This window comes from Photinus pyralis, unplaced genomic scaffold (assembly GCF_008802855.1).
Source record: "Photinus pyralis isolate 1611_PpyrPB1 unplaced genomic scaffold, Ppyr1.3 Ppyr1.4_LG7, whole genome shotgun sequence".
Classification (NCBI taxonomy): domain Eukaryota; kingdom Metazoa; phylum Arthropoda; class Insecta; order Coleoptera; family Lampyridae; genus Photinus; species Photinus pyralis.
Window position 1 is genome coordinate 40,453,690 of NW_022170738.1, and position 13,535 is coordinate 40,467,224.

General features: G+C 38.4%; 1 protein-coding gene across 3 annotated transcripts in view; it reads left to right on the forward strand.

Annotated features, from left to right (window-relative positions):
* LOC116176544 (Ca(2+)/calmodulin-responsive adenylate cyclase) overlaps nt 1-11,837 on the forward strand; it is a 151,405-nt gene extending 139,568 nt beyond the window's left edge. The window contains exons 15-21 of one of the 3 annotated variants that reach the window (XM_031495154.1): nt 3,872-4,253; nt 4,301-4,597; nt 4,691-6,545; nt 6,817-6,943; nt 7,005-7,022; nt 7,077-7,314; nt 10,788-11,837. In XM_031495154.1, coding sequence (XP_031351014.1) covers nt 3,872-4,253; nt 4,301-4,597; nt 4,691-6,545; nt 6,817-6,943; nt 7,005-7,022; nt 7,077-7,314; nt 10,788-11,122 — 3,252 coding nt within the window. In that variant the 3' untranslated portion in view covers nt 11,123-11,837. Of the gene's footprint in view, nt 1-3,871; nt 4,254-4,300; nt 4,598-4,690; nt 6,546-6,816; nt 6,944-7,004; nt 7,315-10,787 lie in introns of all 3 variants that reach the window. The other 2 variants (XM_031495152.1, XM_031495153.1) reach the window with 2 other exon arrangements.
* Nucleotides 11,838-13,535: the final 1,698 nt, after the last annotated feature.

Below are 13,535 nucleotides of genomic sequence, written 5' to 3' on the forward strand. Positions count from 1 at the left end.
TAAATAGTTTTTGGGTAAATTATGAGCTGAACAAGCTCATTCGTATACTAATTTTAAGATGAGATATGCCTGAAAAATTCTTACACCAACAATATGAACGCAGCTTACACAAAATTACTAAATTTAAAGGTGTGTAAGTAAAGTGAGAAATACAATTTAGCATGAACGTACACAGCTATAATAAGAAAATTCAAAATATGGAAAACTTTATAAACAAAATACTAAATTTAAATTGTAATATTGGAACGCTATTTGAATATTTTAAAAATTCATTATCACAAATCACAATAGTTATTTACAGAAAAGTCGGGAAAATGATACATTAATGGCGAGGAAATATTGAAAGGACGAGGCCCGTCGAGGCCGAGTACTTTAATTTCCGATTCAAGTGTTGTCAATTTAGTGACGAGTTTTGTATTAAATTTTACCCGAAATCGTATTTTAATATAAAATTTCAATTTTTATATAGAACTTGAATACTATCAATCTGTCAGTGATGACGTTTTTGGACATGTCAAAACTGCATCAAATGTCGACATCATTTTAAGCAAAAATGAAATGTTTTTGAGTCTTTATGTATGTACTTAGTACGTTGGCAATTTTTTGAGATAGCGACTCGACGAATTTTGTTAAAATTTTAAATATGTATATTGGGCAGTGGGCACACGGAAACAAAAATAACAGGCCAACTTTTAAGCAAACATTTTGTAGCGCCACAACCGCATCGAACTTTTTTTTCAAATGGCAACGTTTAAGTGGGCAAAATTTTCCGTTTCAAAGTAATAATAATAATAATGGTCATATTGAAGAATAACACTGTATGTATGTACATACTAATAAACAGAATTCATTACTATTAAATAGAAAATAAAAACTAACGTGAGAGTCACCTTCAATAGGGCGAAGTTCAGATTTATGAAACTTCTGCTCTTCCACTTAACCGTAATACTTAACAATAATTTTTAATCAAAGAAAGAATAAGTCCTGAGTACAAAATTGAATTTATATTAGTTAATTTAATATGAATTAGTGGCTTGCTATTTGCAGTAAATGACAATAATAAATTATAGATGAAGAAGAGATGAAGTTATTTAATAAAAAAATAAAGATAAATAGAAAATAAAAAAAAGTTTCTCGTATCTCTACAAAATAGCGCAGTTTTGGCCATTTTTGAGAATCAAAAAATAATTTTAACAAACGCTTCGTGATTTTTTCTTAGCTTTCTGATGGTGCTGAAACACAATGTTTATGACTTTGGGGTTTCGAGTAAATCACATCAACATTCTTATTTCGTATGGACGCCATATTGAATTTTTAGGTCACTCGATAAAGAAAAAAGTGAACAATCGGCGATACCTTCATTCGGAAATTAATCTTGAGTCCAATTTAGCGTCCATAAGATATCAGAAAATTGATATTAATTACTTGAAAAGTCATACAAATTTTATTTTAGCTCCATTAGAAAGATGAGAAAAACTTTGACCATAGGTTTACGAGATATAGTAAAAATGAAAAAACCCTCACCCTGTATATAATAATGTTTTTTTTTTCAATTCTGTTAGACAAAAATTTTGGGGCCAAATTTGCCGCCCCCTAAAACCCACCGCCCTAGGCCCCAGCCTGCTGGTAAATCCGCCACCAGCAAACTGCAATTTATACAAAATAAATGCTCAGAATTTCCTCTAATTTTGCCAGAACTACGTGCGTTACCTGGTGGTATTTACGTAATTTCTTCACTACACATATAAGCAACACCTTTAAAAATCAACCTTGGCCGTTTTCCAGAATTTTCTTTACATTTTCTCAGAATAATATACCTTTGTTTTTTCTCAAAAATGTCCATTGAGTTTTCAAAAGCTCCTTATAATCCTCTAGAATGTTTTGCAATTTTCTCAAGGCGTTTTCATTCATTTAAATCTTGCTTGCCAAAAGTGAAACAATAATTTTTTAAATTTTCATTTTACTCTCGCAAAGATCCTTTCTTATTTATTGAGAATGTTATTATTCTGTTTTGTTCAAATTTCCTCGAGAGTCTTTTTGTTCTCCAAATTTCCCCTTACATTAAATTTTCTCATTTTCATACTAAACCACCATCTCCTGGAAAACTATTTTAATTTTTTTTAATTTCCTTCCAGTTTTGCAAGAATTTTCACGAATATAAATTTCATAAAAATGTTTTATATTTCCCGAGAAATTTCTTCATCCCCAAAACTTTCCTTTTGTTTTCCCCAAAATTTCATATTCGCACCAAATCTCTCTATATGATGGAGGTGTTTGCTTTTGATCTTTGAACATCGATCTACACAAGGATCTACATACCTGTTTACAGCTGTATGCATAATTAAAGCTTCTAATCTTTGATTATAAAGCACATTGCAATTGCACCTTTCTATTCAAAGTTTTCCGTTTTCAAAAGCGAACAATCCAATTCAGGCAAATATTAATTATGATTCAATATTTTTGCCTATTGGCTATTGTTATAGAGGTTCTTATTTTTAAAAATGTTGTGTGGTACTGAGTATGATTGGGAAGCCTGAATTTAACCTTATCCTTTAATGGGATTTTCCGTTTTCCCATATGAAAATCAAACTGTTCTCGCTGTATAGGAAAAGAATTTTATTCTTATGGCAATACTTTATAATTATTTATAATCAAAAGTTTTTAAATAATAGAATACCTAACGTAAAGCTTTGATGCGTCTATTCGGACTCTAATCTATATTCAAAGATATCAAGGTAAAAAAGTACTGTCTAAACCTAAACACGCCAAGTGACAGGTAGTCCTCAAGTCAAGTTCAATAAAATATATAGGTATCAAACATGAAAGGAATAGGCGGATTGTATTATGGGACAGCTTTATTACACGACTTTTAGTATACCTTGAAAAATAGATTCCCACATACAGTCTAAATCTATTGGTTCATAGGTGGCGGTACTGTCAATGGTTAAAGTTTTCAATAATGATCCATGGGTTTGAATCTTAGACCATAAACTTAAGTAAAAATGTGTATGGTATGTAGGCAACACACGATACACTTCAATCGTGATCCACTCGTTTATAAATACAATGTCGATATGAACGGTACTTCTTCCGTAGTCTATATTCAAAGCTATTAGTACCCGAAGGCATGACAATGCAGCAGGGTTGGTATACTTCGGGTTTTTTAAATTTTATCTCAAAGCCGTCGCTTAGAGTAACCACGACTTAAGATCTTGGGTACTTCCTGGCTAAAGTTTAGTGCCAAATGCTCTGGAGAGTATGTAAAGCACTTGCGTGCATGTATGAGGCTCTAGGACAGTTTTGATAAGGAAGGTTTTATAAAGCCCCCTGTTCAGAATCTTTTCTAGAGCTCTCTAACGCATTTCCTGAGCATTAGTGTGCCCCTGTGAGGTTTGGAAAGTTCCGATATGGCATTACAAAACTGTGAAACAGGCCCAGAGAGCTTTGGGTGCTCTAAAACGAGACTAAACGATCAAAAGACGGTAGAGAGCGCTGGAACCATGGACCGTGTTTGCTATTTAACGTCTCCTTAGGTCCTTAGGAACTTTTAAATTGGTTTGAAATGGATCAGATCTAGAAAGGGCCTAAAAGAAGCATGTAGATGACCGGAAATGATGGTTTACAGTGAGTTCGAAAACCATCCTTCTCCAGTACGAGCATGTGACTTTTCTGATTATCTCAGGCATCTCCTAAAAATCACTTACTAGTTATTTGACAACACAAATTTTTTGGTTTGGAATTTTTCCCACGCTAGCATGTATTTGTTTCTAAATCACTGTTAAATGTACTGTGTATTTGTTTTAAAGGTAGTTTCGGTGTTAAAATTAATATTAGTAGAATCCCTTCTGACGTACCTAATAATTCCTTACAGAATACTCTATCACAGGAACTCTACCATCAGAGTTACTCTCGAGTAGGTGTTGTCTTTGCCTCGATTACAAATTATCACGAATTCTACACGGAACTCGACGGTAATAATCAAGGAGTGGAATGTTTAAGATTGCTCAATGAAATCATTGCGGATTTCGATGATCTGTTGAGCGACGAACGATTTAAGGCGATCGACAAGATTAAAACGGTCGGGTCGACGTATATGGCGGCGATTGGGCTCATACCAGATTTGCGCATCCTAGATGACGACGAAGTATCTGCGGGTACGTTGCTCAGTACTTTGGTAGAGTTCGTATTTTCGATGCGAGAGCGACTTTTGAACATCAACGAGAATTCCTACAACAATTTCATGCTGCGCGTCGGTATGTTACCGACCGAAGTGGAGCACCAGTGACCGATCCATTTTTAGGTTTAAATATTGGCCCCGTGGTCGCCGGCGTTATTGGCGCGCGCAAACCTCAGTACGACATTTGGGGGAATACGGTTAATGTGGCAAGTCGAATGGATTCGACGGGGTTGCCCAATCACACCCAGGTGACTGAGGAGGTATATCAAGTACTTAAAGGGTACCCCTACGAATTTCAATGTAGGGGAAAGGTGAAGGTGAAAGGTAAAGGTGATATGACGACTTATTTCCTTACCGATCGCAAGCAACCCGGTACAATTAGAGTGGATGAGCTGCCTAGTTTTCGAGCTGGAGCCGTAGGTAATTTGACCATGACCACTCACAATCTGCGTAGCCAATTGTGAGGGATCGTATACGATAAGATCGTGTTTAAATGAAAATCTTAATTTTCAGCTTTGAACAACATGTACGGGGGTGTAGCGACACCGTTGGCCCTTCTCCACCACGGAGAAATAAATGGCCGAATGAAGCAGCATAATTCGTTCCAAAAACGTACCAATAGTAGAGAAGATACTTTTATTGGTACGAGAAATCCACCCCGTTTACCCACCTTGCGCGAGAGCAGTCACAAGGAACGCGAAGTACTGGTTAACGGCTGCGAGGCTGACCCACTGCTTCCACCGGCTGCTCCAAAACTAGTGAAAAATGTAAAGAAGTTCTCCCTAGATGAAAATTTACCAACCCCCCCACTCCCGCCGCACAAAAACCATTTTCAGCAGATTCAGAGACAGTATTCGCAACCACAAGATATGAACATGAAGTACATTCCGCCATGGCCACAAGGGCAAAGTCCTTACTCGGTAGTAAGCAGGAGTAGTGTTGATAACGTGAAGCCATACTTGAAACCCCTTCCGAAGCCGCCGGGGAAAGAATCACCTAATCGACATCATCGAAAACAAATCAATGAACCGCCCCCGCCTCCCTACCATGTCGTAGTGCAACCCCCTCATCAAAGAACGCCCGAGCGAACACCCGAAATTCTACGAAGTAAACTACAAAACCGGCACAGTCCCCTCCACAACCGCAGCCCTTTGCACAACCGAAACAGCCCCCACCACAACCGCCACAGTCCTCTACAGAGGCACTACTCGGACGAAAGCATCGGAGGGTTGTACAACACCGGGCCGCCTCAAAGAATACACTCATCCGCCGACGAAATAAGTTCCTTAAATCACTCTCCGAGCATTAGCAGCTCGGATGAAAGCTACAGTCGCACGACCGACGCGGATGTCTCGCCGTGCGTCTCCCCACCGTTACCGGCCGAACCGCAACAGTTCCTGTTTCCGTCGGACATCCAGGTGAACCCGTGTTCGTCGCCCGAAGTGTCGCCCCGTGCTTCCCTAGATTATATACCGCCGAACTGTTCGCTGCGGAACAATTCCAACGAACGATCGGCGAAACGAAGCAACCTGCCCCCGAACGCTCTCATCGCTCTGGCGGGTAACGCGAACACCTTGGATTCGTCGATAATTACAAGTCCGCCGGTTTTGGACGGCGAAGAAAGCGGCAAGGGCGAGAGCTGCGCCAGCTTCGAATTTATCGGACGATCGAAACAGAAAGCGATCCCCCTGATGAAGGCGTACAGTTCCAATGGCGCGGTGACGCGTGCGCAGGTCCAGAAGCAAAACCGCAGCATGGAAAAACGGGCCCGGAACGATAGCGACTCGGTGCTGGAATGCAACAAATTCAACGCCAACTGCAAACGATCGCCGAGCTTTAAAGAAGGCGAGGGCATCAAGGATTTACTGATTGACAAAGGGGATTTGTACAACAAATCGAGCTCGGAGAAGATTAAAAAGGACGGTTGCAGTCAAACCGACAAAAAAGACATGCGGCGAATGCACTCGTCTCCGACCGGAGTTAGAGATACTCCATCTCCGAATACCAAGGTGAATAACACCGACGATAATATCGCGGGTCCGTTTGAGAGAGAAATACAGAAGCTTCTCGAGGAGCAAAACTTATTGCAAAACATCCCTCCGAAATACGAACTGACCCCTCAAAATAAAGATCTCGCCTTGGAACCGCTTGTGAGGTACGCCCCTCCTAATAATAACACGCATCAAGTAGGTCTAGCCGCCATTCAAGCTCTTGCTCTGGGTTTACGTTTGAATCCAACCGGTACTGTCACACTGCAGTGTATTTCGCCGACCCGAGCAAGCAGCAAGGAGGGATCGTTGAAGAGAGGTGCTCCTTCACCTGGTCCGTCCGAGTGCCATAAGCAACAAAAGGTTTCACCTTTAGACAGGTACAATACCTTAATCGTGCTTAACATTTGCTTATACTAACTCCATGCTGATTGCTCGGCACACCCACGCTTTTTTGTGCACTAATCATTTTCACCGAGGGTCTTCATAGGTACCGAATTTCACACGTTTCCTTTGTTTGTCGTAGTAGCGTTCCATTCATTCAAAGATACACAAATCGCGCCATTTGTGTATTCCGCACAACTCACTAGTTTTGCTTTAGTTCTAGGATAGAATAGAATATGTAACAAGTAGTAATGGTCTAAATTGTAGAATTCCGAAGCTCGACGGCGACGTGGACAATGACTGTGATATGCCCGACGAGATCCATGAGTGCGAAGACACGGACATAGAAAGCTTCGAGCGCGACGAGAAGCGTATGGAAGAAGAAGCGGCAAGGGTGAGTCGCTTGGTAACTTTTTGAGTCTAAATAATAACTTCTCTCTTTCACTTGCATGCAGTCTGTGGACAAAGAATTGGTAAACTCACTATTGGCGAGCGTTAAATCTGTACTAACCGGCGAAATTTTGCAGGAGGAGGAAGTGAAAAGACTGTTAGAGGAGAAGGTGCAGGAGAAATTGCGTAATTTAGAAAACGGGGTGGCGGGCCAGGGCCAGAACGAAGGCAGTCAGTCGGAGTGGAGCGAGGACGAGGAAGGCGGCGCTTCGGAACCTTTACTTAACGATAGGGAGTCGACAGGTTACACTACCGACGATCCCGCCTTGGAAAACATATCAATGATACACGAAACGGGATTAACGGATGCTGAAGGTATTTGCGAATACAGGGTGGCGGCCTTTTTCAATGCCAGCACTCTGTGTTTAGTATTAAAAAATATTGAGTCAGCAAGAGTGTGATTTTCGAGTCCCTTGTAAATACGGGAGCATAGAAGCCTCAATTTTGGAGTAGAAGTCGAAAAGGATGCGATCCTTCCACGCTTTCGTACATACAGGCTGTTCAATATTTTTCAACTTTTCACACTTGCCCTCGAGTTCCAACTAATTTCTTGTAATATTAGCGCATCTTGATAATGATGGATTAGCGCAGAATTCTTCGCCTACCGAATAGAATAACAAACAAATTGGGGTAGGTTACTGTGCAGTTTTTATATGATGCGATAACCCCGCCGCCGTAGTGCGTATACTAACTGCAGTTACCTAATTTGTAGAGGCGCACAAGCTTTCTGAAGTGTTGTCACTGTTTCGCTGTATAACATTAGTCTAAGATGCCGTGGTTTTAGATCGTAATTTCACACCAGTATTGTGATGTCTGGCAACAAGGTACATAGGAGCTTTGTGTCTTGAGTTCAAAATCAATATCACTGAAAGGTCAAATGTAGATGTGGGTTTGAAACTCTGCTAAAGGCAATGTCACTGAAAGGTCAAACCAAATACCTTAATGTGTTAATACAGGAAACTCGATAGTATCATTGAATAACACTATTTGCATTTGCGTAACGCGAGACACGGAAAAGAGCGCCATCTACACGGCCCGGTGTGGAATGACGAAAAATTAAGGAGCAAATTAATTAAATAAGCAAGGTATCTAAGATATTATTATGTGATATTACTGAATACCTCAATATTATCAATTTATCCATAACAATAACTATCACAAGGCATGTAAAATCATCAATAAAGTGCCTACCGCAACGTCTTGGTGCTGTATTTTGCGACCGGTTTTCAATGTCAGTTTCCTGTATTAATATAGTAAGGTATTTGGTCAAACGTGGTATGGGGGTTCTTGTCTGAACTAAAGTGGTTCTGAGCTAACGTCAAGGTCAAATGGTTCTAAACTAGGGTCGAGCAGGATTCTTGTATAGGCCAAAGTAGTTGTGATCGTGGCCTTTTAGGCCACAGTAGTGTGTGGCCGATTCAAAATCATACTAAAATCCCTAAAAGGTCGGTGTTCTTGTCTAAACTAAAGTGGTTCTGAGCTGTGATCATTCGAGGTAGTACCTTGATCTTGGTTTATGTCTTGGATTGAAATTCAGAGATTGTGCCCTTTAAACAATAATATAGTTCCAGCTAAAACAAGCTACTCTAAATCAATCAATTATTGAGATTCAGGTTTGGTTTGGTTCTCAGGGAACTACTTGAAAATCAACCCCCTGTCAACTACCTACTAATGGAATTTAGCCAATTATTCCAAGATTGAAAGATTATTAGTAAAGGGCAATTCTGAGAATGTGTAGCTTTTTTTGTTCTTGAATCTTCCTTGGGAGTTCTACCTGGGGAAAATCTGCTCAAAGAAATAAGACTGAATTTTAGATTCGAGTACATTAATTTTAAGGACCAAAGTTTAATCCTTTTGAACTTGCACTACTAGGATATTTTGGAGGAGCCCAATTTTCCTTGTAACCGAAAAATCCGATGAGGGCGGATTCAGCGAGCGAAGTTACCTGGTTTCAAATTTTTTCACAGCAGTAGATGGAAACCGCTACTCACATGTTCACCAGTGACCCTCTCGTTGGGGGTAAACACTGTGTGGTGCCTAACTAACAGGCGTCGGCAGACCCCCACACGAATCTAAGAAAGTGATTTTTCTGTGAATTCCGCTATATTAACCTAACAAAAAAATGTCCGGCCTTTGAAGACGACGATAATCTGAACCTTTTTTTGTTTGACAATTTTTCCTGTATCTCTAAAAATGAAGTGGTGGGTATTCAAAGGTTTCCCTAAAGAACACCCTGTTTCTCGGGTTAATTGAAAAGAATTGTTCTTCGGCTACAAATATTATATTTGAAGTTTTGTTAGTTTCACATATCACCGCATGAGGGCTTTTTTCGACATTCCGACAGAAATTTAATTTTCTCAAAAAAATTAAATGCGTTGGTTTTATTTTTTTAAGCTAAAGATCTCAAGATATCGAGATGCTGTTTTCGTGAGCTTCTTTAGGCATCATTTAGCTACTTTTTCATTAAAAAAAATCGAACCAATGCGTTTAATTTTTTTGAGAAAATTAACCAGTTCTGTCGGAATGGGAAAAGCCCTCAAGCGGTGATATGTGAAACTAACAAAACTTTAAATAGTATAATATTTGTAGCTGTAGAATAGCTCTTTTGAACTAACTCTAGTTTGTTTAAATCGGCTCAGCGGTTTCGAAGATACAGGGTGTTTTTTACGGAAACTTTTGAATACCCCCCACCACTTTATTTTTAGAGATACAGGAAAAATTGTCAAACAAAAATTGTTCAGATTATCGTCGACTTCAAAGACCGGACATTTTTTTGTTATGTTAGTATAGCACAGAAACATCACTTTTTTAGATTCCAGTAGTCACTAAATATAGAAAGTACCGCAAGCCATTGGGCTCGTGTGTTAGAGAGAGAACGCACGATTTTTGCCCAAAAATGGCGGAAGTTGTTAGGGATTGTTCCACCTGTTTGGAGATATCTGAATATATTTTTATAAAACATGACAGTACTATGAAGTTAGGTTATAAAAAATTACAGCTATTCAGATTTTATTTGTCAATTTTTTTAAGTTGGCAGCAAATATGCCCCAAAATGGCGGATGATTGCGGTCCTTTCTATATCTAGTGACTTTAGATTCCAGATTGCAGTTACGCCCCCTAGCGGTCATTTCAGAAACTTAAAAATATTTTCCAGTTTGTGCTCGTGGCCATTTTAGTAATAAATTTTTTTACCGCAAGCCTCTACGATGAATAGATTCTCAGATACAGTACCTCGCATTCTTATTTGGCCACCCTGTACAATGAAACTCATTTCATTACATTTCACTTCCCAAAGACTGCATGCTGATCTATCAGCCTCAATACGGAATACTCCCAAATAAAATAGGAGTTGGAGACTTCTCTTCGATGTTAATTGTGGAAAATTGTATTTATCAATATTTCATAAACCATTTGATCTCAACTTGCATGTTTTCCGGAAGCGAATTGTCCTAGTGCAAATATTCCTGACACGAATTGTCCGGAAGCGAATTGTCCTACAACCATATGGCAAGTTCAGCTTTCAAAATCTGATGCTTTGGCGACAGAAGACAATATGGAGGGATTACCGTTATGCTTTTCCTTTCTTGTTCTATGTTCTCATGTTCTCTAGCTAGGAGACAGTTCTGCTTTCACATCCTCTACGACCACATTTTGGGAGTCTACAGATTAAAGTGTCTCAAAAATCATTGAAAAATTTATGCTCACTTAGTCAGTACCTTTTGTATTTCGTTTAATTGTATCGACATGGCGATTTTGCAACAATTGTGATTTGACCCGTTAATTTCTAGGTGCATTGAGTGATGTAAATTCAGCGTACAACGATAACAATCACGACGGCGACATGGACGACAACACCAGCATGTCGTCGCGCGCGTCGTCGCGAATATTCGACTCGGACGCGATGATGTCGCTCGACTCGCTGAGCGCCCTCTACGATTCCGAATACGACAACTGTTACCGTACAGACGACGACTTAAACGCCGTACCTGACCTAGATAGACTGAACTACTTTTCGGTGCCTGCCAACGACGTACACCTTGCGAATATTCGATCGATGAGCGAGAGCATAACTAGAAATTTCGGACAGCCTCGTAGTGAAACCGATCCAGACAGTGACGTTTGAGATAAGTGAACGAAAACGGTACAGTCGCCTCAAATATTTTGTGAAGTATTAATACAATGTTTTTATAATCATTAGCGATTATGTGGTAGATCATTATTTCAAAATTGTGATTTAGTTGTTAACGGTACTTGTGCATTTTATATTACATATAAACGTTGTAGATAAAAGGAAGATTTGGAATTGTGCCTCGTCACTTTTGGTTGAATATTAAAGTTCTTGTTTTTAATCTTTCCACTTGTTAATATAAAATTTATTACGCCATGGTGCTTTTAGCATTAACAAGAACTGACATTTTGTGATTTTAATATAGGCAGCTCATTTTATTTAGGACTCGCCAAACATCACTCATTGTACAAACCAAAGATCACATCAGAGAGAAAAAAAATTTTAAAGCTGTTAAGAGTCTAGGATCATAGTTTCAGAAAGTTTTGTACTCTAGAACTTGCAATAATTTTTATTGATGTAATTAGTACATATTTATTTTAGATGTAAGATTGTGTTACCAATTCTGCAATATGAAGTGCTTCTACTCTTTTTTAAATGTACTTAAGCTATAATTTTATATTATCAACTAATTATTTTATTTTACTTAAAACTGTACACAGTACATGTTTTATAATGGGCGTGCGTCTGCCAAAATGTTTGGCAGTGTATGCTCGTTAGAGAGTTTTCTGTGATCACTAATAACACTAACTCTAAATGTAGCACTTTTTAAGATCTCTATGGTGTACATAATAAATAGCCCTATATAAATAGCTATAACATCCAGTCTCGATGTTACATTGATGGAAAAATAATTCATTTTTCTGTATATTAAAATAATATGTATATGTTTTCTTTGTTAATTTTTTACTTTCCCTGTAATATTTTTCTAGTTTCAAACTATGTTGTCATTTTTTAAATAATTTATTAAAACTCCTTTAAAATTTCCTTCGTCATTAAACGGTTTTTTTATTAATGTGATCTTGTATTTTTTTCTGTGAAATCCCCGCCTCTCCTTCTGATTATATACCGTACTGTAATTAGACCTTACTGAATTTTATGTTTAATTTCGTTTGGTAGTTGAAAATTCGTGTACCTACACATATACGAGGGATTTTTTCCGTAAGGACTAAACAATGTATTGGGAGATTAATACCAAGCGATCTTGTTTTCTGTGAGTTTTTCCTTGAAAGGTTAAACACTAATAATAAGCATAGGCTGTGTATGTAGTCAGAATATTTTTTTCTCTAAAACCTTGTTTGTAAATGGTATGCAATACTCATTTTTTGAACAACTAAAACGTTCTCAAAATGATATTCCATGCCCCAGAACATAATTCCATATTTGCCACTGATTGATAAATAGGTTAGAGTGATAGTTAGGTTAGGTCAAATTAATTTGTCAAAATTTTAGACGCCTAATTACACCTAACCTAACTATCACTCTAACCTAACCTCACTAATACTTTATCCTAACCTTCAATCTCCTCGCACATTATATTCTCCTGATACAAGATTTTTGACCTAACCTAACTGTCACTCTAACTTAACCTCACTAATCTTGTATCCTAACCTTCAATCTCCTCACACATTATATTCTCCTGATACAAGATTTCTCACCTAACCTGACTACCACTTTAACCTAACCTCACTAAAACTTTAACCTCAATTTCAATCACCTCCTCAAACACTATATTCTCCTGATACAAGTTTTGTAAAAGTTTAAGATGAAGTAAGGTTTCACTATTGTGAGAGCTGGGTTTACGTCGTGAGCACGATGCGTGCGTCCGCCAACTCCATTCTCAGGGGACATCTATGCCTTTCCCACCTCTTACACTCAAATACTGCATGTCCTGGAGTGTCTGTAACCCCGAGGTCCCGACGCCTTGTGAATTTGTAAGACAATTCCAGATACTAGATCATTGAAGTACATTTGCTCTACAAATCCTACATGAAATTGCACATTATCAACTGCCCTTTAAGGAAATGGCCTGTAGATTCCACAATATCAAACAGTTCCAAGATTGGGCTACTAGATCAAAAGTTACAGCCCTTTGAATTTTCTTTCGAAATTGGTCTATAACTTGTGATTGAGAAGTCTAATTGAAAAAGAAGGAATCGATTTGGATTCTACGCACCAAAATTAATAAGAAAAAGTGTTTTCCCGAGAAATTGTGGTGTAGTCGATTTTTGGTAAAAAAAAGGAAGGTAATACACTGCCTTTTTTTGAGGCCAAAAAAAATTGTCTCAGATCGACCGGATAAAAACATTTTCTTATAGAATATGGCCTGTAGATTCCATAATTTCAAACAGTTCCAAGATTGGGCTACTAGATCAAAAGTTACAGCCCTTTGAATTTTCTTTCGAAATTGGTTTAGTCCATAACTTTTGATTGAAAAGTCTAATCGAAAAAGTACGATTCGATTTGGATT